The sequence below is a fragment of the Lepisma saccharinum genome, chromosome 9 (assembly GCF_977018435.1).
Source record: "Lepisma saccharinum chromosome 9, izLepSacc3.1, whole genome shotgun sequence".
In the NCBI taxonomy this organism is placed as follows: Eukaryota; Metazoa; Arthropoda; class Insecta; order Zygentoma; family Lepismatidae; genus Lepisma; species Lepisma saccharinum.
In genome coordinates, this window is record NC_139237.1 from 46279006 (window position 1) to 46302820 (window position 23815).

At 37.5% G+C, this 23815-nt stretch overlaps 1 protein-coding gene across 3 annotated transcripts in view; it reads left to right on the top strand.

Moving 5' to 3' along the window:
* Positions 1 to 4362: 4362 nt before the first annotated feature.
* The window catches only part of LOC145992651 (uncharacterized), a 37438-nt gene continuing 17985 nt past the window's right edge, over positions 4363 to 23815 (top strand). For 2 of the 3 annotated variants that reach the window (XM_083129022.1, XM_083129023.1), the window contains exons 1-3: positions 4363 to 4471; positions 19239 to 19413; positions 23359 to 23423. In XM_083129022.1, coding sequence (XP_082985148.1) covers positions 4403 to 4471; positions 19239 to 19413; positions 23359 to 23423 — 309 coding nt within the window. In that variant the 5' untranslated portion in view covers positions 4363 to 4402. Of the gene's footprint in view, positions 4472 to 19238; positions 19414 to 22738; positions 22861 to 23358; positions 23424 to 23815 lie in introns of those variants that run through there. The other variant, XM_083129024.1, reaches the window with a different exon arrangement.

Consider the following 23815-nt stretch of genomic DNA (forward strand, 5'->3'; position numbering starts at 1 on the left):
TATATCACTTCACACCCCTTCCTTTGACATTTTTGCGTTGAATTCAATATGGCGGTCAACAATATACCGGACCTGCGCTTGACATACAAAGCTAGGGATATCCCTGTGCCTAACCTATTTCTTTCATGACCGATTATACACAGGATAACTCCTTTACATTTTGTAGGGGGTGTTAAAGGACTTTTGACTCGTCAATAAAAGTCAAAATTTATTTTTGTGAAGGAAAAGAAAATACAATTATTTTACAAACATGTATTTAGATGCACCTAGATTAACTATATCCATGTGCTCGAAAATATTATTTTAGTGTTTATTATAACAAAACATTGCACACAAAAGATGAAATATTTATGTAGTGTAAAGCCTCAGTGTTTCGTTAACGGTTTTCGTTTCGTTACAGCTACGGCATATTTTCAGTTACTCTTATAGAGTTGACATTTTTCTTATTTTCTGTACAGAAATGTTTTAATGTGATCTTTTGTTTCTTCATTTTTGGACTTGTAACTTAATATTTTAAACTTTTGCTTCGTAATCAAATGTCTCGCAACGTAGGCACATGTGCCACTGGACTCACTAAACGCGCTGCAGATTTGAGACCATAGCTAGCGCCATTGCGGCAATCGCATGTACTATTTGAGAATCTTGATTACTTCTATCACTGAATGTCTTGTAGTTGTAGTTTTGGGCATAGGTCAGCTTCTAACTATTTTCTCCCACATAAAAATACATTTTGCTTACAGAACACTTGTAAGTTTTTATTTATATTGCATCTCCAATGTATTTATAATATTTTACTTATGTTTATTCAACCAAGCTTCGGATATTACATGTAAATAAAAGGTAGTTCAGTACTTTTCCTTTACTAAACAACACAAAAACAAATCAGCCCCAATGCTCAATGTACAATGCTCAATGAAATGGAATTTTCCACATAGAATATGCAGTCTAAGCAAAATAAATCCGATCGTATATACAATGTGAATGAAATACTTGTATTGCTTGTGTCTCATAATGAACATTTAATATGTTGTTATAGAAACGTGTTTTGTTGACATCTTGTCAAATGTTCAATAGTTATTATGCTCTCAAGTAATATGATTAGCCTATATCACATTTCTATGCCTTCACCAGTTATCTTAATTACATGTCTCGAAAGCAATAACTAACATACATTCTTGTGTAAATCGTAATCTTAAACGTAAAGTGATAATTGGGTAGTAGTATACCAAGAGAACTCTTTTAGAGTGCAAAACAATGCATTTACTGATGCTCAAACTTAATGAAACATTTGCCCTTGTACACAATGTAAGGGGGCTAAAATGTCTGTAAACTTACCGGGAAAAGAGGATATCACCTTTCACAATACATGCAATCAAATAACAAGTACTACTTCCTTCCTACGAAAAGTTCGTAATCTGTATCGGCGATTGGGTGCCAAAAAAACTGGGAGGGGGGGGGGGGAGCAAGGACATTTTACTTTTTCTTGGTAGACAAGGCTTAGCATTTAGAGGCCATAGTGCAGAAGCAAAAGGTGGGAGTGAGCAACTGCTCTCCCACGCCCATCTAATCGCCCCCACTGTTGATCGAATTATGAACATAAAATGCTCAAAATCTGAGATAAAAATATCGTTATACAGATGAATCACATTTATAGTTTGTAAAATGTTACATTACTTTTGAATTATGTGATATTCCACACAATTTCGGAACTAATTTCCAAGATGAAAACTGTTCATTTTAACCCTAGGACGCATACCCAAAAATATTTAATACTTTACATAGGTGGGGTCTGGTAGACCCCATCAAAATATATCAGTAAAAGTAATTACAAATACATATTTTGTCTACAACAAGATAAGGAAATCACTTATTAATGTCATTTTGAGATATCCACACGTATTTTATCACAACTTTTACAAACTAACTAACTCTCTGGCATCACAAAACCTGAAGGTTTATCGCCGAAGCAACATAAAACCTCCACCTCTCTCTGTCTTGCGCACTCCCAATCCAGTTATTACTATCCACACCAAGTTCTAACAGATCTATTCAAACATTTACCTCCCATCCTTTTACAAACAAACAACAAGATTTGTGCAATATAATATTTTGTCACATATTTCTTCCGTAATGAAATACTCCCATGGGTCCTTTGGCGCGGTAGTTATAGTTCCTGGTGCAGGTACAGGGACATTGTGAAGCACATTGTGTTGACGAGTTTGTGCAATAGGTTTAGGAACAGAAGACCACATTGTAACACCTCTTCTGGTCAAAATAGTTGAAGCAGCAGCTTCCGAATCCGAAGAAGATGTTTCAATCTCACCACTGTCTAATTCACTTTCAGCTGAACTCTATGTTTTGGAGCACATGTCCTGGGTGTTTTCGAAGCATCGTTCTACATCATTGCCCTGAATACTTTCTTCAAAGGATAAAACTCCATCTTCAGCAAGCCACTCAGAGACAAATTCACTACAATTACCATCTTCTGGATTCACAGAACGCTCATTCTTCCTTTTTTTAGAACTCATTCTCACTGGTTGAAACAAATACCTTGAAAAAAGCTCCAAATCTCTAAATCACACTCATAGGATGCAACACTAACACAAACCTGCCATGATTCCAGTATCCTATGCATCATTGATATTACATACATAACTTATTTTTCAGCAAGAAAGGTGACAAGTTGTAAATAATATTGGTGATGCACAGGAAAAGTGCTACCGGAAGAAACATGACAAATAGTATATATTTCTTCTTCTTACAGTAATGCGGCCAAATAGGAGTATAGCTTTATAGGCGAATATTATGAACTAGATGTGAAGGTGATTCATTAGCGCATCTATGAAGCACCTGTAAAAGCACGATGCTAGAGTTGAACGAGAGCAAAATGCATTGCTATGACAGAACTAGTGCATAACATTACAAAAAATGTATTATTTCTTGTTGGCGTCTGAACGACCCCACGTATGGAAACATGGGATAATGATACAAAATAACAAAATTCACAAAAATTGTTATTGGTACGGGGCTATAATTTCGTACGTTATAAGAACACATTCAGATGTAAGATGTCACAAACACTGAAGAACTGATGCGCATTTATTGTATCAGAAGGTGCTTTAATATACTACGTGGGGTCTGAGAGACGCCACATATGCATTCTAGGGTTAAAATAAGCAAATATTTTACATTATTTGGAGAAAAATTGTTGGAGTAATTCAGCTATTGTTAGTATAGCATTTGACTTGCCTTATAATTATTTTTTACTTCTGTTTTTTGCCACTTTTGGCTAATCGCGAAGATGAGGATGAATGATAATGTTATGAAGTTGATGAAGGGAGACTCACAAAGAACACCCATGCCCAGGCTAGATTTGAACCCGGGAGCCCTGACATAGTAGCGCGATGTGATAACCCCTCCGCCACGAAGGTAGGCTTTTTGTAGTGCTTTCATTTTTCACATTACTTAAGTTAGCTCTAAGATTTGACAAGAGAACTAGGTAAAACCAAGATTAGAACTACGAAGATTGGGACAATCCAGTTTCATTTATTCTGATGACGTAATTACGAACAGAGGTATATGGGAATCGGGATTCTGTGTGGCAGTGTTGCAGAATAAGAAAATGTAACGATTGAATGCCCGAAATCAAGCCATTACTTGCTAAAATATTTTAAAATAATAACGTTTTAAACGAATTACAAGCATTCTTCATGATGAGTATTAGGTATATGTGTGATTCTACGTAACACCTGTATTCCATATACACAAGAATAACATATGAGTCGGTAATATTATCAACAAACCGATACCACTCTGTACCGTCTTTTCTTAATTATCCCATTATGCATGCATATAAAATTTTACAATGCTTTGCTGCATCTGTAAACTAACAGCAACGATTAGGATAGATGATAATTATATGAAATACATACATACACAAAGAAACACCGATGGAGTAAAACACATAACTTTCAGTAGTAAAATCGTGTTTTAACCAATATGTAAACATATTTACACACATTGAGGCTTTATTATTATAAAAGCGGCATTATTTTATGAACTGCAGCATATTGCGTCTGTCAGTTGTTTCAGAGGGGGAGGGGAAGGTACACTTGCCTTACTTAGTAATGCTGCAGTTCGCTTCTACATACAACATTATTGTTCAGTGTCGTCGAGTTGCACCTTGAACAAAAATTTTGTGTAAAGAAGCGAATTGCGGTGTTACTAAGTGAGGGTAGTGTACAAGAGTACAGTCCGGATTAAATTATTTAAATGGGCGGCACTGTACCTCTTCCACAAAATTTGGAGGTATAATGTACTTCTGTAACCCCTGTTTCTAACTGACTGATTATGATTATTTTTCAGGCATTTCATAAGAATCAGAGAACATAATTTATAAGAGATGGAGAAGAGGATGGACATGGATGAAGATCTGCGAAATATTGTTGGTGATTTCGTGAAATGGAGAGAGGTAAGCAAATTTTCGTTGTTTCTTTTATGTACGTACAGTCGGAAGCAAAAGTGTGTTTTAAACAAACCGTGTAGTGTTTGGAAAATTTTCCGAGGAGAATTACCTTTAAAGCACCGGGATAGTATGTAAATTACATGTAGGTCATCTCAAGGAGCCAAAAATTGGGATGCCTGCGGGGTTTGCAGAAATCACATGAGGGATACCACCCTGGCTCGTATACAAGGAGTTTCCAGAGTACATTTGAGTTGCTTTATCGAACAGAATGAAAAACAAAATACACGTTGATCTGCCACTGCCTTGAGAATATACATACATACATATATACAGACATATATATACAGACACACCTTCGACACACACACACACATATATATACAGGGGCGCCGACTTGTCAAAATTATTGGGGGGCTCTGATCACTGAAATAAATTAATGAATGACTCACTCCCTCCCTTTTTGAAGTTTTGGCCTCAGGTTTCGGAATCTCGTAAAAGCCCATGAATTCCTCAAAAGTATCAAAATTTTCATTCACAGTTCGAATGCAGAATGTCAGTTGTTCACGGATGGATATGTCACAAGTTTCGTTAACCATAGAGCAAAATAATCCCGACTTTTGATATCTGCTGCCATGGAGCGCAAAATAGATCTCTCTAATATATCAATGATCTCGTTCTGAATGTCATGTGAGAGCCATTTGTAGGCCGAACGTCCCATCGGCTCCCCTAGTTCATGCACATCGTCCTTTGAAACTCTTTTTAGTAAAAATGTTAACAATACTCATACTTAGTATACTTAGTATATAGTAAAGTCATGTGTTTTGCTATCTCTGGTCATAGTCCCCCAAAGTTGATGCTTTAGCGGTCTCAGCCCCCCAAAGTTGATGGTCTAGAACATTTCAAATGTTTATTTAAAGTTAAGATAATGTGGCACAATTCAGAGTAAAGTTCACAAGAGAAGCAAAATTATACATTAGATCCTCTTAAGAAAAATTATTTGGGGGGCTCTGCCCCCACATCGTTAACATTGTAGGGTTTCGACCCCCCCCCAAGCCCCATGGAGTCGGCGCCTATATATATATATATCTACACACACACGAACAGGAAAATATGTTGGAGAAGATACACATCTTCAGTGACTAATAACGAAGCACTTTAGCTCGTGCTGATATGGCTACATTACAAGTTAAATCGTCCATCGTCTTTCTTGTTCATTTTCCCTTACATTCTCTGTGTTTTAAGATTCGTCACTCTTTAACCCTCGGATGCATGTCACTCTTTTTTACAACTTTACATATGTGGGGTCAATTTGACCCCAATGCAATTATGCATTGAAATAAGTACGACAGAGTAAATAGTTCAGCTAATATGGTTTATTGATCAATAAATATAACTCTGAATATAACATAGGAAACAATTACCCTTTTGTTATTATTATTTAAGCCCCCCCAAAAAAATAACAATGCATTGACAATTCACTGTTCTACATATTAATGGTAGTTACACTTCGCTCGCAATTATCAGAACTTCAGTTGACCTGAGAAACAGTATTTTAGAGATAACACAATACAGCACTAAATATTATTTTATCTAGAACAAATAAATTTAAAAAAATAATAATAAAAAAGAAATAAAAAGAAGAATGTGCCGGCCTCTCATGGCAATTAAATACACCTCACTCGCATTCTGAGCACACCACAACCACACTACTTGGACCTTGCACACAGGTTTCCCACATGTTCTGCAATGTTCCGTCGTCTTCCTGTCCCCTTGTCATGTGCAGAACTGGCATCTTACTCTTTACTTTGAAGATCTATCCTACTGTCTCTGTGCCTACCTTACTACGCCGCAAAGTTTCATTGCCTCGGTTACTGGTTTCTTCAGGTTCAAGCTTTGGCACCTCCCCCACATGTGAGGAAGAATCAACTCATTCGCCAACACGATAAGGAACATACGGCGTCTGTGACTGACGCCTGAATAGTAATTAGAATGCTGTGACGAGTAGTATGTGTATGCATTGAGAACGCCTACATTGATTACATTATAGAAGAGGGGCATTGGCCATCGAGGTGTCTGTCTTCAGCAGGTGTATGTTTGAACCAGTTTGTCCATGGCGTCCACTCCACTCTATATTTGGTTGTAAAGCTTTATGATTTCTGGCTTCTTCTTAGAATCATCATCATCAGTGTGTATGTCATGATGCATGGTACTGAGTAGAATGACATTTTTGCTTTTCTTCGGCACGTAGCTTACCAGGGTCTCATTTTCATGGAAGGTTAATTGTGATGTGCAAGGCTGTCTTGTCTTCATATTAGTAAGTGCAGGTGGGATTTCACGTCTGTTTTTCTTTACTGTTCAAACAATGGTTACATTTTGTAACAGGAGAGCGTTAGCCAAGTCATGACTTGTGAAGAATTGGTCAGTTGTGATATTTCTTCCAGAGTTCCGCAGTGTGTAGCACAGTTTCTTCATGACGTTGCTGACGAGGTTATTTTGAACTGGCTCTCCTGGCTGTCATCCCAAGTAGATTAGACCGTCTTTGGCGTAAAAGTTATCAGCATCGCACAACCAGAAGATCTTGTTGCCATATTTGGCCGGTTTACTTGGTATGTATTGCACGAACTTGCATCTCCCACGGAAAGGCACTAACTGTTCATCAATCGTAAGAAAGGCGCCGGGTACCATGATTCTACGACAGGTTTTGATAAAAAAAGTGTCCAGATATATCGAAATGCAGCCATGTGATCAGTCTCCAAACGTGCAGCGCCAGTATGTTTGTCATCAGATCAGAGCAGTCTTCTGATGTCTTCGAAACGATTTACTCCAAAGGTTGCTTTGTATTGTTACTTCGGGTTGGAAAATTTGTTGAGAAAAAGCTCATGAACAGGAACATCCCAACTTCTCTCAGTTGGCCTCGATCCGCGCCAAATACATCTGCGCATGCGCACTTTGCAGTGAGTCATGGCAGGGTGGGTGGTTGACCTTGAGATGATTTAGTTTATTTTTTCCGTAATTGATCATAATACGTAGGATCAATTTCCCTTTATGAATGTTTTCCTGCTGTTTTCAGGCTGGGGTCAATATGACCCCACACATGGAAAGGAGGGGTATTGTTAAAAAAACGTTAAAAATATAATTTAAAATAAATTGTAAGAAATTTATTTATACATGTTCCTATAGCTGAAGTAGCATGGTAAGATGTCACAGAAAATCAGAATTATGTATTTAGATTTTATTATAATACCAGGAAATAAATAGACAGTGGGGTCAAAATGACCCCACACATGCATCCGAGGGTTAATAGATGAAGGCCGGAAAATCCCTCTTACAGTATCAGTGCCTTGGTCAGTATTTTCAGTGTTTTGTTAAACATGGAAATAAGGCTAAATAGTGTTCTTTGTCTGAGGTGTTACTTACCACTTTCACCTGAACACCGTTCATATTCAATTTCAACTTCAATTGAACTTCAATTTAGAAATTTTGGGTGCGTCAGCACTTAGGCTATTTTGCGATGTCCAACCCCTTACCAGGCTGTAAAGGGGCACTCAGCACACACAAAAGACAGGACAACACACACAAAATTATACTGGGCATCGTGGTCGCCAGAGCCTCGTTCGTCTCGTCTGCAAAATGCAGTCCAGGGTGTACTACGTGGAAGTGAGATTGACAATTGGGTGTACTACGTGTACTAGGTGGTCAACCCTTACACCCCAACCGTTCATACTCATCGTTGCTATTAACCACAAGTGGAAGAAAAGCTAAGTAATATAAAAATGGCGATTTGGGTTCCAAAACGAGGAGAAGGGGCTAAGGACAGTTTATTTTCCCTTGATACATAAGGTTTAGCACAGTCCGGTAGCAAATGTGGGAAAAAGTAGGGGAACTGCCCCCGGACCTTAATCGCCGCCATTGATACTATGCAATGTACGTACACTGTAAAAAGTGTAGTGTAATAACACTGAATATTAAGCCGGCTTTAGACGAAAGCATTTCCTTTAACATTTTTGCTAGCATATATGCTACGTAAATGCTTCCAACAGATCTTATAACAGATGGTACGAGTACTTTACATGAAATAATTTTGTGGAATATTTAGGTTAGCTGTTTCATTTACAATGTACAGTACATACAGCACGAAAGGCGATTGAGTTCAGCCTCTATCACACGGAACTGGATTTCTAGTAGGAATGCTCTATTTGGCGCTGAACTAACTTTCTAGGTAGCAATCATGGCCGCCTGGCTGACTGGTTGACTGGTTTGGAGGAATAGGACATGTTCTAATTGCTACTTGCTTTCCTCGACTGGATTCTGTGGAACAGCCAATCAGAGCAAAGTTTCCCCATGTGAAGATAATCTGTGAGTGTGAAAAGGAGCGCTTTTGTCTGTGGTTTCCGAGTGTTATCCCAGCAATGTACAACGTATACAGCATGAACGGCGCATTGAATTACACCATCTATGCTGAGTGCACGGTGTTTACATTTGAAACAACTAAAATATTCTTCCATACGTGTACAGTAGACGTTGTATGTATGGCAGCGCCATTGTTTTGTACCTAATAACGTTTTATACGAAACGTTATTCCTCTCGGTTGAATAGTTATCGGCTTTTAAAAATGTGAAGTGATACATTGTTTACATCTCACGTGGCCGCCATTACAACTTCCCTCGTATGGGAACAAACGTCTATCAAGAAGTACGCTGATAAGTGTCGTGTGAGGCGAAAACTAGCAAATTGGTAGCCAGTCCAGCGCCAACTAGGGCATACCTACTGGAAATCCAGTTCCGTGTGATGCGGGCTAAACACTGTCGATACTGTGTGCACGGCGTTTACATGAAAAAGTTAAAATATTTTTCCATAAGTGTACATTAAACGTTGTAAAGTATGTACTATTTAATCAGTGTCAGTCTTCTCTACCTAAAACCATGTAATACGAAGCGATATTCCTCTCGGCAGAATAGTTATTGTCGCTTAAAAGCGTGAGTGATTCGTTTTTTACATCTCACACGACCGCCATAACATTTCCACTCGTGACCATGAGGTCGCCTCTGATTGGTTTTCTATCTTTGAGAAATGCCATGAAATATGCCATGGCATCTGAAATGCCATAACATTTCTCACTTCACACGGTAGCTTTTTGGTCATGGTAGGGGTGTGCGGAACATAAATTTTTGGCCGAGTCTTATGTCACGCACGTATCAGCAGTAAGAATACGCGTCAAATTTGCTCCTCCCACGTAATTCGTCTGCTAAAAGGATGTTACAAATCTTAAGAACAGATGAAGTCGAGAAAAATGCAAGTTTATGATTAGTGGGAATGAATGTACAATTAATTTAGAACCTTTATCTTTAGAAAGCATTTACCGATATTATTTTAATGCTAACGGAAACTAACCTAACTACGAGAACATTTAGGTTTATTATTATTAGAATGATTGCTAAGGGAGCTAATCTTAAAACATTTATGTGAAAGTAATCGCTACAACTTCACAGTGTTACAGACGTAATTGCATACATAGCATGATGAAATCACGATAAAACAAAGACCGAGTTTGCTGCCACACACATCTCTGTTGAAGTTCTAGCAGAAAAAGAACGTGGCAGCAGACACTACCTAAATTTTTTGGTCGGGACGGGATTTTTTTTAATCCCGAAATAAAAATTCGAAATTTCCCGACAAAGTCGGGAAATTTTCGGGACGAGAAATGTTCGAAATTTCCCGAAGCTTTGAAAGTATCGAATTCTACACGTCATTTTCAACTTAAGTGATTGTTTTTGCACTTCTGGAATAAAAACAAACAATTTCAGAAAAGTTCCAGACACTTGCAATGCAGAAAACTTCGAGAATGAACAACTTTTTAAAATGACCTTTCGGTATTTCCCGAAGTCGGGATCGGCACGGAATTTTTTTTCCCCGATTCTGGTCCCGACTTTTCGGGATCCCGCACACCCCTAGGACATGGCATAAATGTTAAGAAAAATGCTAAGGAAAATGCTTTCGTTACACTGCCCTTTCGTCTAAAGCGGGCCGTTATGTTTCAAATACTCGGACGGACACACAGACTACTGCATTCAGCGTTGTCCATTTTCGGCGTGCGTGTTTCTTTTGTTTGGTGTTTACAACATGACGTCACAGTGTCATGTGAAGTGAAAGAAAAAAAATATGAACACCAAACCAAACGTAGCGAATAATTTTCAAGGTAAGTTCTGTTATTAACTATTAATTGTATGTATTTATTTTTGTAATATGTACTGTTTTAATGCATTGTACAATACACTCATTGCGACAATGATGTTACTAATGGCTAATTCCTTGGAACAATTTTTTCGTTTCGAAAGGGTGTGGGTTACTAATTTTTTTAGTACTAATTTACTATTCCACAAACAGAATTCTTCATTTCTACACAAGAAACTACTTACGGTAATAAGTTCCTGTAGCATTGTCTAACATCTGGAAGGTGCTTTCTGACATGTGGGAATGTATCATAGCGGAAATTCAAGTTTTGTTTTTGTTGAAAATTAATTCTCCGACGGACAATAGCCTTTGGCGCGTATACCTTCGTACATCATCACGCGTCGTGTTTTTGTTTTGTTGATGTTCATTGGGATGCAGTGCTTCCAACCAAAAATAAAAATGTGACGTGTCGTGGATGCATGACGAAATTCATACCGGGAGCCCCACAAACCATGCACGGATAGCCCCACGAACCATTTCCGGCAAGGTTAGGTTAGGTAAGGTGAGCATAGTTAAAAAAAGTAAAAAAAGATAAAATTCTGGTAAAAAAAGGCACGATTGAAAACACTGGCGAGACCGCGTGACTTTCGACGCTTGCGCCATCTGCAGGTACATAATGGGGTACTACTTTACTATACCAGAGACACCTATCAATGATTTATTTTGCAATTTTTTACATTGCTAACGTACTCTTCTGCATTGCGGAACATTTCTTTAGGTGAAATAATGAATTTATAACGAAAATAATGTCTATTTCTTACATTAACGAGTACTTACTGTTGTTCCTTATTTCCCACAAACCATCCACGGGTAGTCCCAAAAATCATTGACGTTATTCCAAAAATTCACGATAGCCCCACGAACCATCACGGAGACGAGGTATGCCTACTAGGTTAGGTTAGGCCTGTTAGGTTAGGTTCCATTAGCACTCCTTTCGTTCAATTTAGCATATACGGACAACATCGTGGCTGCAGCAGCAATAGCACATCGGAAATAGATTTTCGTAGAAAACCACATGCATTCGCATTAAAATAGATGAAAACTACATTTCCGAACATCAACAACGCTACAGAAAATGATTTGCTTAAGTACTTTCTCCTGTAAATTTGAAGAAATCCGTCTCCGGTATAGTAAAGTGTTACCCATAATGGAAGCAACGGCATACTGTTGTCGCTTTGCACAAAATGCAAGTTGAATATATCAAAAGTGCTTATTTCTTGTTGTGCAGCATTCTAAGGTGAGAAAATACCTCCACGAACTTTCAAAATACTACAGAAACTCATTTCCGTAAGTAGTTTCTTCTGTAAAAATGAAGAAATGTGTCTCCGATATAACAGACATTTACCCGACAGAACGCAAGCACGATGCGCGATTATCTACAAAGGTGTACGCACCATACTTTGTCATACGCAAGCGAGACAATGCAAATAAAGAAGTACTCGTTATGTGAAAAATTGACATCACTTTAATCAAAATAACGTGAATACACCTTGAAAGAATGTTCCGCGAAGCAGATAGGTAAGTACGAATGTTAAAAGTGACTAAACGAAGAAGTTACATGTGTTTGCGGAATAGTAAATTTTTACCTTAAAATCAACATGAAACACACAAAGAGCATGTTAAAGAACACTTTAAAAGTTTTTCAATTCCATCTCGGAATCACTATTGTCATCGCCTTCTTATCGAGGGGTCCCTGGTTCGATACCTGGTGGAGGCACATGACACAGTGGTTCGGATCCCACTTTAAACTGTAGGTCCAGTCCCAATTAACCTTGACGGACTCTCTAGCCTTCTTAAACCTGAAGGTTCAATGCTGCAGAAATACAGGCCTTCCATCTCTCCCTATCTTGAGCAAGATCTATATATACTCTTTTCCATCCATACCGATTTCCTTTAGGTCCATCTCAATGTTATCCTTCCATCTTCGTCTTGGTCTTCCTACTGGTCTCTTACCATCAGGTTTCCCAACAAGAATCCTGTGAACTTATCTTTCCTCTCCCATTCGTGCCACATGGCCTGCCCACCTAAGTCTTCTTGATTTAATTATTCTAGTTATATCTGGACATGAATACAAATTATGTAGTTCTAAATTATGTAACCTTCTCCACTCACCTGTCTCCTCATCCCTTTTAGGTTCAAAGATTTTCCTAAGGATCTTATTTTCAAATACTCTCAATTTATGTTCCTCTTTCAATGTAAGAGAGCAAGTTTCACACCCATATAATACTACAGGCAAAATTACTGTTTTGTATATTTTAACTTTTAGTTTTTTAGATATTAAACGAGAAGACAAAAGTTTATGAAGAGAGAAGTAACATGCATTTCCTGAATTAAGCCTACTTTTTATTTCCTCTTTAATATCATTTTCATTTGTTAATATTACTCCTAAGTATTTGAATTTGGAAACTGGTTCAAAAGAGTTGTTATCAATAATTAGATTTGATTATTACCCAACACTTGGTTTCGGCCTGTAAGCATATATTTAGTTTTCTCTTTGTTAACTTCCAAACCTATCTCTTTAGCAGTTTTGAAAAATATTTTAACATTATACTTAATTGTATTTATATCATCCCCTAATAAGTCTACATCATCTGCATATGCTAACAACTGAGTCACACCATTTAATTTTAGTCCTTCTTTAGTTTCTTTTACATTCCTAACAGGATATTCTAAGGCAAAATTAAAGAGCAATGGAGATAATGCATCTTCTTGTTTTAACCCATCATGAATTGTAAATTTGTCAGACACATTAATACCCAGACGAATTTTACTTTCTGTTTCACTGTTTTCAAACTCTACTAATAAATATATTATATAATTTATCTCTTTTGACCAAATCATATGCTTTTTTGAAATCAATGAATAGCTGATGGACATTTTCATTATATTCCCACTTTTTTTCATGTGTTTGTCTGATGTGAAAAATTTGATCTGTAGTTGATCTGTTACAATAAAATGGATGCGGTTGCACCATCAGAAATTCAACCGTGTCCAGTTCATCGTCACTTGAAGAGCCCTGATGATGATTCCGAGGTGAAGTCGAAAGCTTGGAAAAAACTTTTAAAGTGTCTTTTATCATGCTTGTTTGTGTGTTTTGTGTTTATTTTAACGGCCAGTTTAGTGTTGAAAACCACAAATATTGGTATTTTGAAGCACTAAGTTTGTTGTTGAATTATTTTCCTGTAGTTTACGGTTAATACGAGCATAAGAAAACAGTTTTTTTGTTACGTTTCAGGAGAACGTCACAAAGAAAAACTGTTTTCTTATGCTTGTAATAACCGTAAGCTACAGGAAAATAATTCTATAATGCAAGCAATGCGTACATACAAGAAAAACTATTGTTGTTGAAGCTAAGGATTATTAGAGTTTTAAAACTTTAGCCTACACATGGACTGCCCGTCGGTGGTAGAAGCATATACTTTACTAACAAACCAGCAGAGATTTTGGTTGGTGTACCTAGGAGTAAGTACTTCCTGTAAGTACATGCATGACCCATTATTGACAATGGTATGACTTAAGATGACCGGACCCGTCTCTGATTTTCTTCATATTTGACATACTTACTAATTGAGGCCTGCTAATGACAAATCTGAAGTTAAAATTTGTCTGTAACGTCTAGAAATTGCAAAATAATTGCGAACCATTGACGTGTGGTTAGTTTAGTTTCGGTTAGGTTAGGTAAACATAGTTAAAATTTGATGTCCTGGTAGTATCAGGTCTAGAAATTGTAAAATAATTGAGAACCATTGACGCTAGCCTCACGAACCATTCACGTGTGGTTAGGTTAGGCAAACATAGTTAAAATTTGGTATCGTGGTAGTATCAGGAATATATATATTTCCTTGTGAAAAAAAAATTAGTGAAAATCGACGGTTTCCATTCCGAAAACTAATGCCATATTTTAGCTTATTTTGCAATTTCTAAACGTTTCCGACAACTTTTAACTTCAGATTCGTGGTTAGGAGGCCTCAATTAGTGAGTATGCCAAATATGAAGAAAATCGAAGAGATTTCCGGTCAACTTAAGTCGTTCCTCGACAATGATACGTCGGATAATTTTATTTTTCCGTTGTTGGAATCTTTGTGATTTACCATTAATTGATCGGCGATAGTGAAATACCCCTGAAGGACTTTCAGGTATTCCGCAACGATAGAGGTTCACGTGGAGGCGGAATAATGTTACTGCTAAACAACAAGTGGCCCTGCATCAGACGTCTGGATCTGGAAACGTCATGCGAATTAATATGGACTCAGGTAAATATAGGCTCACAAAAACTTTTAATCGGCTGTTTTTATAGACCCCCAAAATCTGGAACTGCAACCTTGTCAGCATTATTAGATTCTGTGCTGAATGCTATGAAGGAAACTGACATCATTCTTATGGGCGATTTCAACCTTCACATAAAATGGTCATCGTCGAACTCTGGCCTATACACAGACAATGATGACAGGTGGTTTTTTGATCATTATATCAAAGCGATTGGACTTCATCAGTTTGTGGACTTCCCCACAAGACGCACAGAAACTCTCGACCTGTTGCTGTCTTCGTACACAAAGGTCAAGGCCACTCCCGGTGAGCAATTCATCGCCTCGGACCACACCCCCATCCATGCCGAAATCCGAGTCCCTGGAAAAGCTCCCAGACCCTCCCCCTCCTCCAGACCTGTCTACAACTGGAAAATAGTCAACTGGGAACCGCTTTCTCTTGTCACCAGCCTTGTACCGTGGACAATGTTGGACCCCCTCCCAGCGGAAGAAGCAGTGGATTTCCTTGTGGACTGTGTGCAAGCCATAATTAAAGATCACGTGCCCCTAAGGAAAACAAAAACATCCCGATTCCCATCGTGGTATAGTGAAGAGACGAAACTTACGCTAAAGAACAAAAAGAATGCGTGAATCCTGTGGAAACAAGTTCCAAACGTTCATACACGGAACACTTTTACTCAATTAAGAAAACATAGCAAAAACTTAATGCAAAGAGACTATAATAATTACATTCAAACTGTGACGGAAAGTGCTGCTAAAAACCCCAAAATATTCTGGAAGCTAATTAACTCACGCCGACAACACGACCGTATTCCCGTTCAAGTCTCCTGGAACGGCAAGTCTGCTACAAAGAAGGAACGCACATCACTTTTTAACTCGTATTTTCACAGCAACTTTACAAATAATACCGCTACTGCACTGCCTGAAGTCAAGCCCATCACTCCTTACACACTCTCTCAAATCTCAACTAACTGCAATGAAGTGCACGAATTATTAAAATCTCTTTCATGTTCTAAAGCTAACGCTCCTAATGATATCCCTGGCATATTTCTACAACGATTAGCCCATATTCTATTTAAACCAATCAGCATAATTTTTAACAAATGTTTTTCCGAGGGTGTATTTCCTCTTGCATGGAAGCAAGCAAATATAGTTCCTATACTCAAACACGGAAACAAAACTCACGTTACTTCTTATCGTCCAATTTCCTTACTTCCTGCACTTGCACTACTAGCCGAAAAAATAATTTCCAATCGTATCCTTGCACTTGCTACTCCGTTCCTCTCTCCCACTCAACACGGTTTTCTTCCTCATGCTTCATGTGACACAAACCTTGCTTGTTTGCTCACCAACGCGGTTAACTGCCTGAGTGCCAAGCAAGACATGGATGTCGTTTACTTAGATTTTTCTAAAGCGTTTGACTCTGTCCCTCATACGAAACTCATCCATAAACTTTCAAACAGATTCAACATTCACGGACCTCTTCTTAAATTACTCTCATCTTACTTGCACAATAGAAAGCAAAGGGTTATCATATCTGGTTGCTCTTCGTCATGGCTTCCTGTAGTTTCCGGTGTGCCTGAAGGAAGTTCTCTAGGGCCCCTGTGTTTCACTCTTTTCATGGACGATATTCATGAATATATTTCTCCAGAATGCTCAATTTTATTGTATGCTGATGACTGTAAGTTATTTAGAAACATCGCTTCAGTTGAAGACACTTGTTCCATGCAGGACAATCTCACACACATTGAACGCTGGTGGCAAGACTGGAATCTGAAATTAAATCCCGAGAAATCTGTTTTTATGAGGTTTACCCTCAAATCCAATTTTACAGCACCATCGTATAGATTATGCAACAAAATCATCCCGTTCGTACAACAGCACAAAGATCTTGGAGTCATTTTCGACAGCAAACTCACTTTCATCCACCACATAGACTACATAACTTCGAGAGCCATGAACACCCTTGGGCTAATTTACAGATTTACAGATATCACACATGTTTCTGCCCTCAAAACCTACTTTACATCGTGCGTCGTACATATTCTTGAATATGGTTCCTGTATTTGGTCAATGGCCTGTGATAGCAATATAAAGAGAACAAACAAAGTGGTAAATTTCTTTATCAGAATAGTCAAAAATAGATGCCCAGCCCTTGCAAACTTTTCCAAACATGAAATTCTATCCACTCTTCAAATTCACGATCCGTCCCTTCGCCGTCAAGTTTCAGATCTAACTTTTCTTTTCAAAATCATGAATGGACAACTTTTCACTAACGATCTCTTGCCACATCTTCACATCCGGATCCCACGTACCAACAGCAAATGCAACAACTTCTTTTACACAAAAGCCTGAAGGCTATCCCTAGAGCAAAGGTAATTTCTCTATAGGCTACAAACAAGGTACAATACACTAGTTGATCCTCCAGGCTTCCATCTATCTAAGCAGGCTTTCAGAAATGCGTGCATCAAGCAGCTGAAGAGAAATTAATATTTGTTATACCCTTGTTATTGTTTTATTATTATTATTGTTTAATTTTTATTATTTTTATTGTATTATTCTTGTTACATATGTGTGCGTGCTTCTCATTTGTTAATTTCTATTTTTCTCGCTGTTGATATCCTGATATAAAATGGATTTTCTCTGTATTCAGGATTTCTCAAATAAATAAATAAAAAAATAAACATTAGTACTATTACAATTGCTTTGATTTGATAAGTGTCATTGTTGTCATCACTTGCTCCTTTAATTATTTTCCTGTATATTTTTGTTACTCTGCTTTTGGTAATTTGCAAATGAAGAACACAATTATGGCGCTCGTTTGTTCAAGGTGCAGAGTGGGATTAAAAAACTGAATGAAGCCTATCAAAATACTGTGCTATTTTTTTCTGTCATTTTATTTACAACATTGTATTGATAAATAGACGTGTATACATAAAAATGTATTAGCATATAGTATTGTATTATTATTAGAAGCATTTCATTGCACAATTCATTGCGATAAAATGTGGAAGAGAGACCAATGAAAATTATTTAGGGTGTAATATGTTTATGCTGTAATGTACATTGTAATGTATACTAAATAAATGAGAATAATGTTTCATAAACATGTGATAATAATAGGTATGTAAATATGCAAACTAATATAAGAAAAAAATAGGTACGTTAAAAGGGTAAAGCTCCCCATGAATATATCACCATGCCATGAAAGCACATTTAGAGCATGTGAGGTTAGGGCCGCATATATTCTCAATCTGTGCCATTTTGGAGGTGATGTTATTAGCTACACGTTTAGGCTGCCTTTACTCTCCCTGGTTGCCCCTAATTACTCATTGATTTGAGGCTTGGTGAGCCCAGGAACCGCTTTATGCGGGGACAATGTCTGAAAAATTCCAAGCATAGATCACCCACCTCTGGAATTGAACCTGGGTCTCTTGCATGGCTGTCAGATGCCATACTGACTTTTTTTTGTGTAAAAGGATTACCCCTAAGTGCTAGTATCTCCTGTTTTCACGTTTTTTTCAAGTTTCACACATATCAATTTTCTCTAAATTCTCTGGATTCTCATTGAGACAAACACAAATATCCATGTCTGAACAGGGATTCGAACCCGGACCCCTGGAATTGTAGCATGCTGTGCTAACCACTCCACCACGGATCGACTAGACCACACTGGCACTCTTGTAAGACAAAAAGACAGAACTAATTCATTTACGCAAAAATATTTTATCTAGTACTAAAGGAAACAATCAATAATCATGAAAACATAATAAATAAATAAATAAAAGTAATGATATAAATATTGCGCTTGTAGAACGAAAATATTACTCCCAGCAGACCACATTGAATCTACAATTATCTGCCCACAGAGCCTTACAGAACATGACAAATTAAAATTTAACGCCCACTTGACTGCCAGCGGGTCAATTGGCCTCTTGGGAATACACACACTTGAACAGCCGGTGGTACAACTCTGTGTGCTATAGACAATTTGCTAAAATGCCCATGGCAGCTAAAGTGTTAAAACACCAAGACTGGTGTTGAAATTCAGGAATTGGTGTTATAACACACCGATCTTGGTGTTGTGGAAAATAAATATGGGTGTTATAAAGCACCAGGTAAGGAGTTCTGTAACTTTACTCACCTTTTGGTGGTGGAGAGCTGGAATATATTTTAAGAGAGTGGTAGTTAAGTTTAATTTTAGATATTAGTAAATACAGAAGCAATATTGTTTCCATTCAGGCCCATTTCATGAGATCATGTCTTCAAATTCCTAGTTGTACACGAACACCCAGAAGGAGAACGACGAGCTGCACCATGTGACGCAGGTTCTGAGGGAAGAGCTGAGGATCGCCCAGGATGCGGAGAAGACCGAGCGCTACAAGCTCACCAACAGCCGAGGGGTGCTGCTGCATCAGCAGGATGTCATCTCGAAGCTCCTGGGTGTCAAAGGTATGTTACGGCACCAAAGGAAACCACCTAACGTAACCTAAGCTAAGGCTACCAAACCTAACCTGCAAATATATATAAGAAGTTGCTTTCCCGTTGATGGAATTTCCTGTAGCAAGTCACAAAATGGCATATCTCTCAATCTATTAGGTTTCAACTACACAGTTCTTGTAGTGATACAATTTTTTTATTCAGGAATGTCAAATGCATAGTGAGTTTAGACAGTTGTGCAATTATTATTTTTTACATTGTTTTATATATAGTTTATGACACTTTTTTTGTTATTTTGATTACTTTGCGTCGTTTTTCATTGTGGCTTGAATTCCAGGAAGTATGTGTGATTTCTGCGTGCATTTCTATCTGTAGATGTGAAAAATTGCAACTTTCTTTATTCCAAATCCCATTGAATTTATACATATTTATAAATTCCTTGAGGCAAGTTTTTCACAGTTTGGTTTTTATCAAGGAAGGAAAGGAAAGCTGCTTGGATTTTAAAACAGAATTCTCTCAATCTTTTTGCTTTGTTGTAGGTCTCGCGCCACAACTTGTGCTCTGGGGAGAAAGTATTAGAGTTGACCGCGCAGGCAGTGATAACCCTCATAATGAGTTCTCCGCCCTTCAAAAGCAGTGTTTGCAACCACACTACTTCAGTATATGTTACCAGAATGTCTGTGATAACCAAGAAGATTTCTTATCAATGCTGTATAAACCCAATGTTCTTTTAATTGAAAAAGAAAAAAAGAAGTATATCGACCTTCTAACCTATTACAGCCATATTTGCTTTGTACACAATGCTGCAAGTTCTTCTTCACCCCTTCCTTCTCTCTCCTTTTCGTAATGGAAGTTCTTGGGTTAAAACGTGTGTCCACCACTCTCACATCATCAGTGTGTATATACGTACGTCTCTTCTCGATATATGTATTTTTTTCACTAACGGCCCCAAATATTTTACTTGCAAACTGTGCTGCGTCGATGCTTACCATTAGAAGCCTCTCCTTCCTTTTCCACTTGGTGGTAAAGGCCTTACAACGTCTTTGTCACACTGCCACGTTTAGGCACAGTATGATGTTCATTTATGTATGTTTCGTCTAAATAGTACACGGCTCTTCCAGTGTTTGGGCAGTCATGAATATCTCTAAAGAAATCGGGGCGCACAATAATAATATCTGGTTTCTCCATCAAAACCTCCTATTGGATTCAGTTCTTTAATAAGGAAAACAAATATCAAGTAAACATTTCCATAATGTAACTCCAAATCGAAAATAGATTTTTCCTCGCAACTTCTTTGATAGGTGTAGGTACAATATTATCCACAAGGTAAGAATCTCTTACAAGCCTTGTAATAACCCCTTTTTACGGTTTGCGGCAGAATGGTTAGCACAGTGCACTTCGTTGTCATAGGTACCGGGTTCGAATTTCAGCATGGGTGATCTTTGTAATTGTCCCTTCATCAGTTTTGTCTTATCATCAGTCATCCTGATCTTCGCAATTATCCAAAAGTGGCAGGAAAGTGAAGTAAAATAAATAAAATCCATCAATGAATTAATAACCCCTTTATCCAAATTGGATTAATTGATTTGGTTTTATTTTACTTGGTTTTCCTGCCACTTTTGGCTAATCGCGAAGATGACGATGAGTGACAATATGATGATATTGATGTAGGGAAACGCACAAAAGCACTACCATCTACAGGCCGGAATTCTAACCCGCGGCTCCTCGCATCGTAGCAGGCTGTGCTAACAACTTCGCCACGGATATCGGCGAGTATCTTGAGAAACGAGGCTTCTTCCACATTTCTTGCCTGGCTTTGCAATGCAGAACCCCCTTTGTCCGAATTATGCAAATCTACATCTAAACTGAGTGACCAGTTAATTTTTACATCTGTAGATGGCAACATTGGAATTTTGCTCCACCAGCCTGCCTTTTTCTTGACAAAACCCATATGGCCCCCCTCGGATTTCCACAGAGCTCAAGTTGTCGCGTGAGACCTATAGTGCCTTTTGCAGAACGGACAGGAGAAGATGATTGCAAGATAAGATATCTTGAAGTTGATTAGGTAAATTTGAGTTAGAAATTATTATATGGTAGCATTTTTTTTTGGTAGATTAGTATATTGCGTAACATTTGTGACTTTTGCTTGTAGATGCACTTCAAGTAAGAGTGTGTGAAATGGCATATGTAAACTCTGTGCCTTAAATTAAATATTTAAAATGTATATATATCATTTCATTGAATTGAATTAATTTTTTTTATACATTATAATCACACAGACGCTTAATATTGTTAATATATTTGTGTATGTGTGGTGAGAGGTTGAAATTGAAAAAAAAACATATGTTTGCACCCTTGAGTTTTTAGAAAGTTCAGCTTGAAAACCGGGAATTATACTTGAATTTTATAATGGTCCTGGAGTGTCCACAAATCCTTTATTAATTGATTAATAAAAATTATACAAAAATCATTAGATGACTCAAAAGTAAGTAATGGTACTTGGGTGATTGGGTGCACAGTAATATAACAACTACTTCTAATGAAAAAGTTAGTTAATAGCTATATAACATAGGAATGTCAAACCTCCTGTTTTTGTATGTTTCTATCTCAGTTGACACCGCGTTAACTACTGATTGATGAAATGCCTGCAGAACAAGCACAAAATATGCTATATTCTTAATTGCAACCAGAGTTACTGACTTGGTAGAATCTATAAAGGCTGTTCTTCTGCTATCAGACAATGAAGTGTGATATATCTGCAGTTTTTGAAACATTATTTTGAAATTAAATCTTTAATTTTTAAGTAGGAACGCGAAGTTGAAAGTTTAACTTCAATAAAAACCGTTACTATAAGTGCATTTCTCCTTTGCTGTGCATTTAATATTTAGCCTAGCCCTTTTTGATGTACAATATTTTATTGACTTAGTTGTTAGCTTTGGTGTTTAAATGTTCTACACGAGAAGATACGAGACTGTGAAGTATAAATTATGCCACAACCTATACTGAAAATAATAAAGTTGTTAATACTGTGCTTCCACATCTCTGAATGGTTCAGTCCTTCGAGTAAATTTCAAATTTGAGTTGAGCCAACATAGGAAAGACAAGTTGTTCAAAAGAAGTCGTTCGCTACTGTGTAGAAAACCTGATTATGGTAGTATTGTGATTGGGTGCACAGATTTCAAATGTCTATTGGTTTTGGTTCAGTATTAGTTTGACTAAAATATAAAATCGGGAGTTATCTATTACCAAAATTAGGTCATTGTCGCAGTTTTTCAACAGAGATACTTAACAATATACATGGTTGCTGGTTAATTATTATTATTAAGGCCATCTTGTTGAAACTCTGTGATAAAATCGTGGCTTGGGAGTATTTTGTAATTCCGATGAATATGGGGGACGAAGCTACTAGCAGCGACAAGGTTAAATCTCTAGCAGAGGCATCGACCAATACAACCGGTGGTAAGCAATTGTGCCTCATACAAAGAATTATGGTTTAAGTGGAGATGTTATTGATTGCCTGGGTGAAAATATGGGCAGGCAAGGACATTGATTGTTCCACTCACGATCCCACTACTTAGGGTTAGGGTTCATGCTCTAGCCAAGGTTTTCAGTTAATTACCATTTGTGCTTATTTATTGTGGACCAGTCTGTTGATTGTCTGGCTGCAGTACGGTATACCTGCATTTGATTATCATGGTGGGTGATTTAGGCTGAAAAATTTCTGCCATGTTTCAGCATAAAGTGGTGCTGGATTAAGTGTAGGTAGAGGCTGAGGTTGAGAATGTTTGGAGTCCTACCTCCACTTCCCCTCATATGTGTTTTCAGTGCATTGCGTAGTGTACAGTATGACAACAACAATATGTACATCTTTAAGCGACATTTTTTGCATTTATTCAAAATATTTGTATGTACTGTGTTTCCATTAATGTATTCTATGCAATTCTTTATTAATTTCAGATGAAAATATAAAGTTGTGTGATCGCATTAAGCTACTGGAGAATACACTAGCAGAATTGAAAGAGGTGAGTATTATAACATATCGATATGTTATGTATTATACATTGTTGTTTTCCAGTGTGTGACAACGAGCTCATCCTGGTATTTAGTTGGTATTCAGTATGCTAACACTGATAACTATGATGCAAATTTCTTAGATGTCAATATCAACAAAAATAATTGAAGGGCTTGGTGCAACAACATGACAAGTCACACTTTTGATGAAACCAATAGGTGTGCTGCTACCAGATTTAAATATTTCAGGTATTATTTCTATAAATTTCAAAGAGATAGCTGCACCATGAACACTGTCATGTTTTAGCCCAAATGATTATCCCTCTTCTTGTTTAAGGCTGATACTTTGTTGCTAATTTCGTGATGACTCCCGTTACCTTGTAGACGATAGTGATAAGGATAT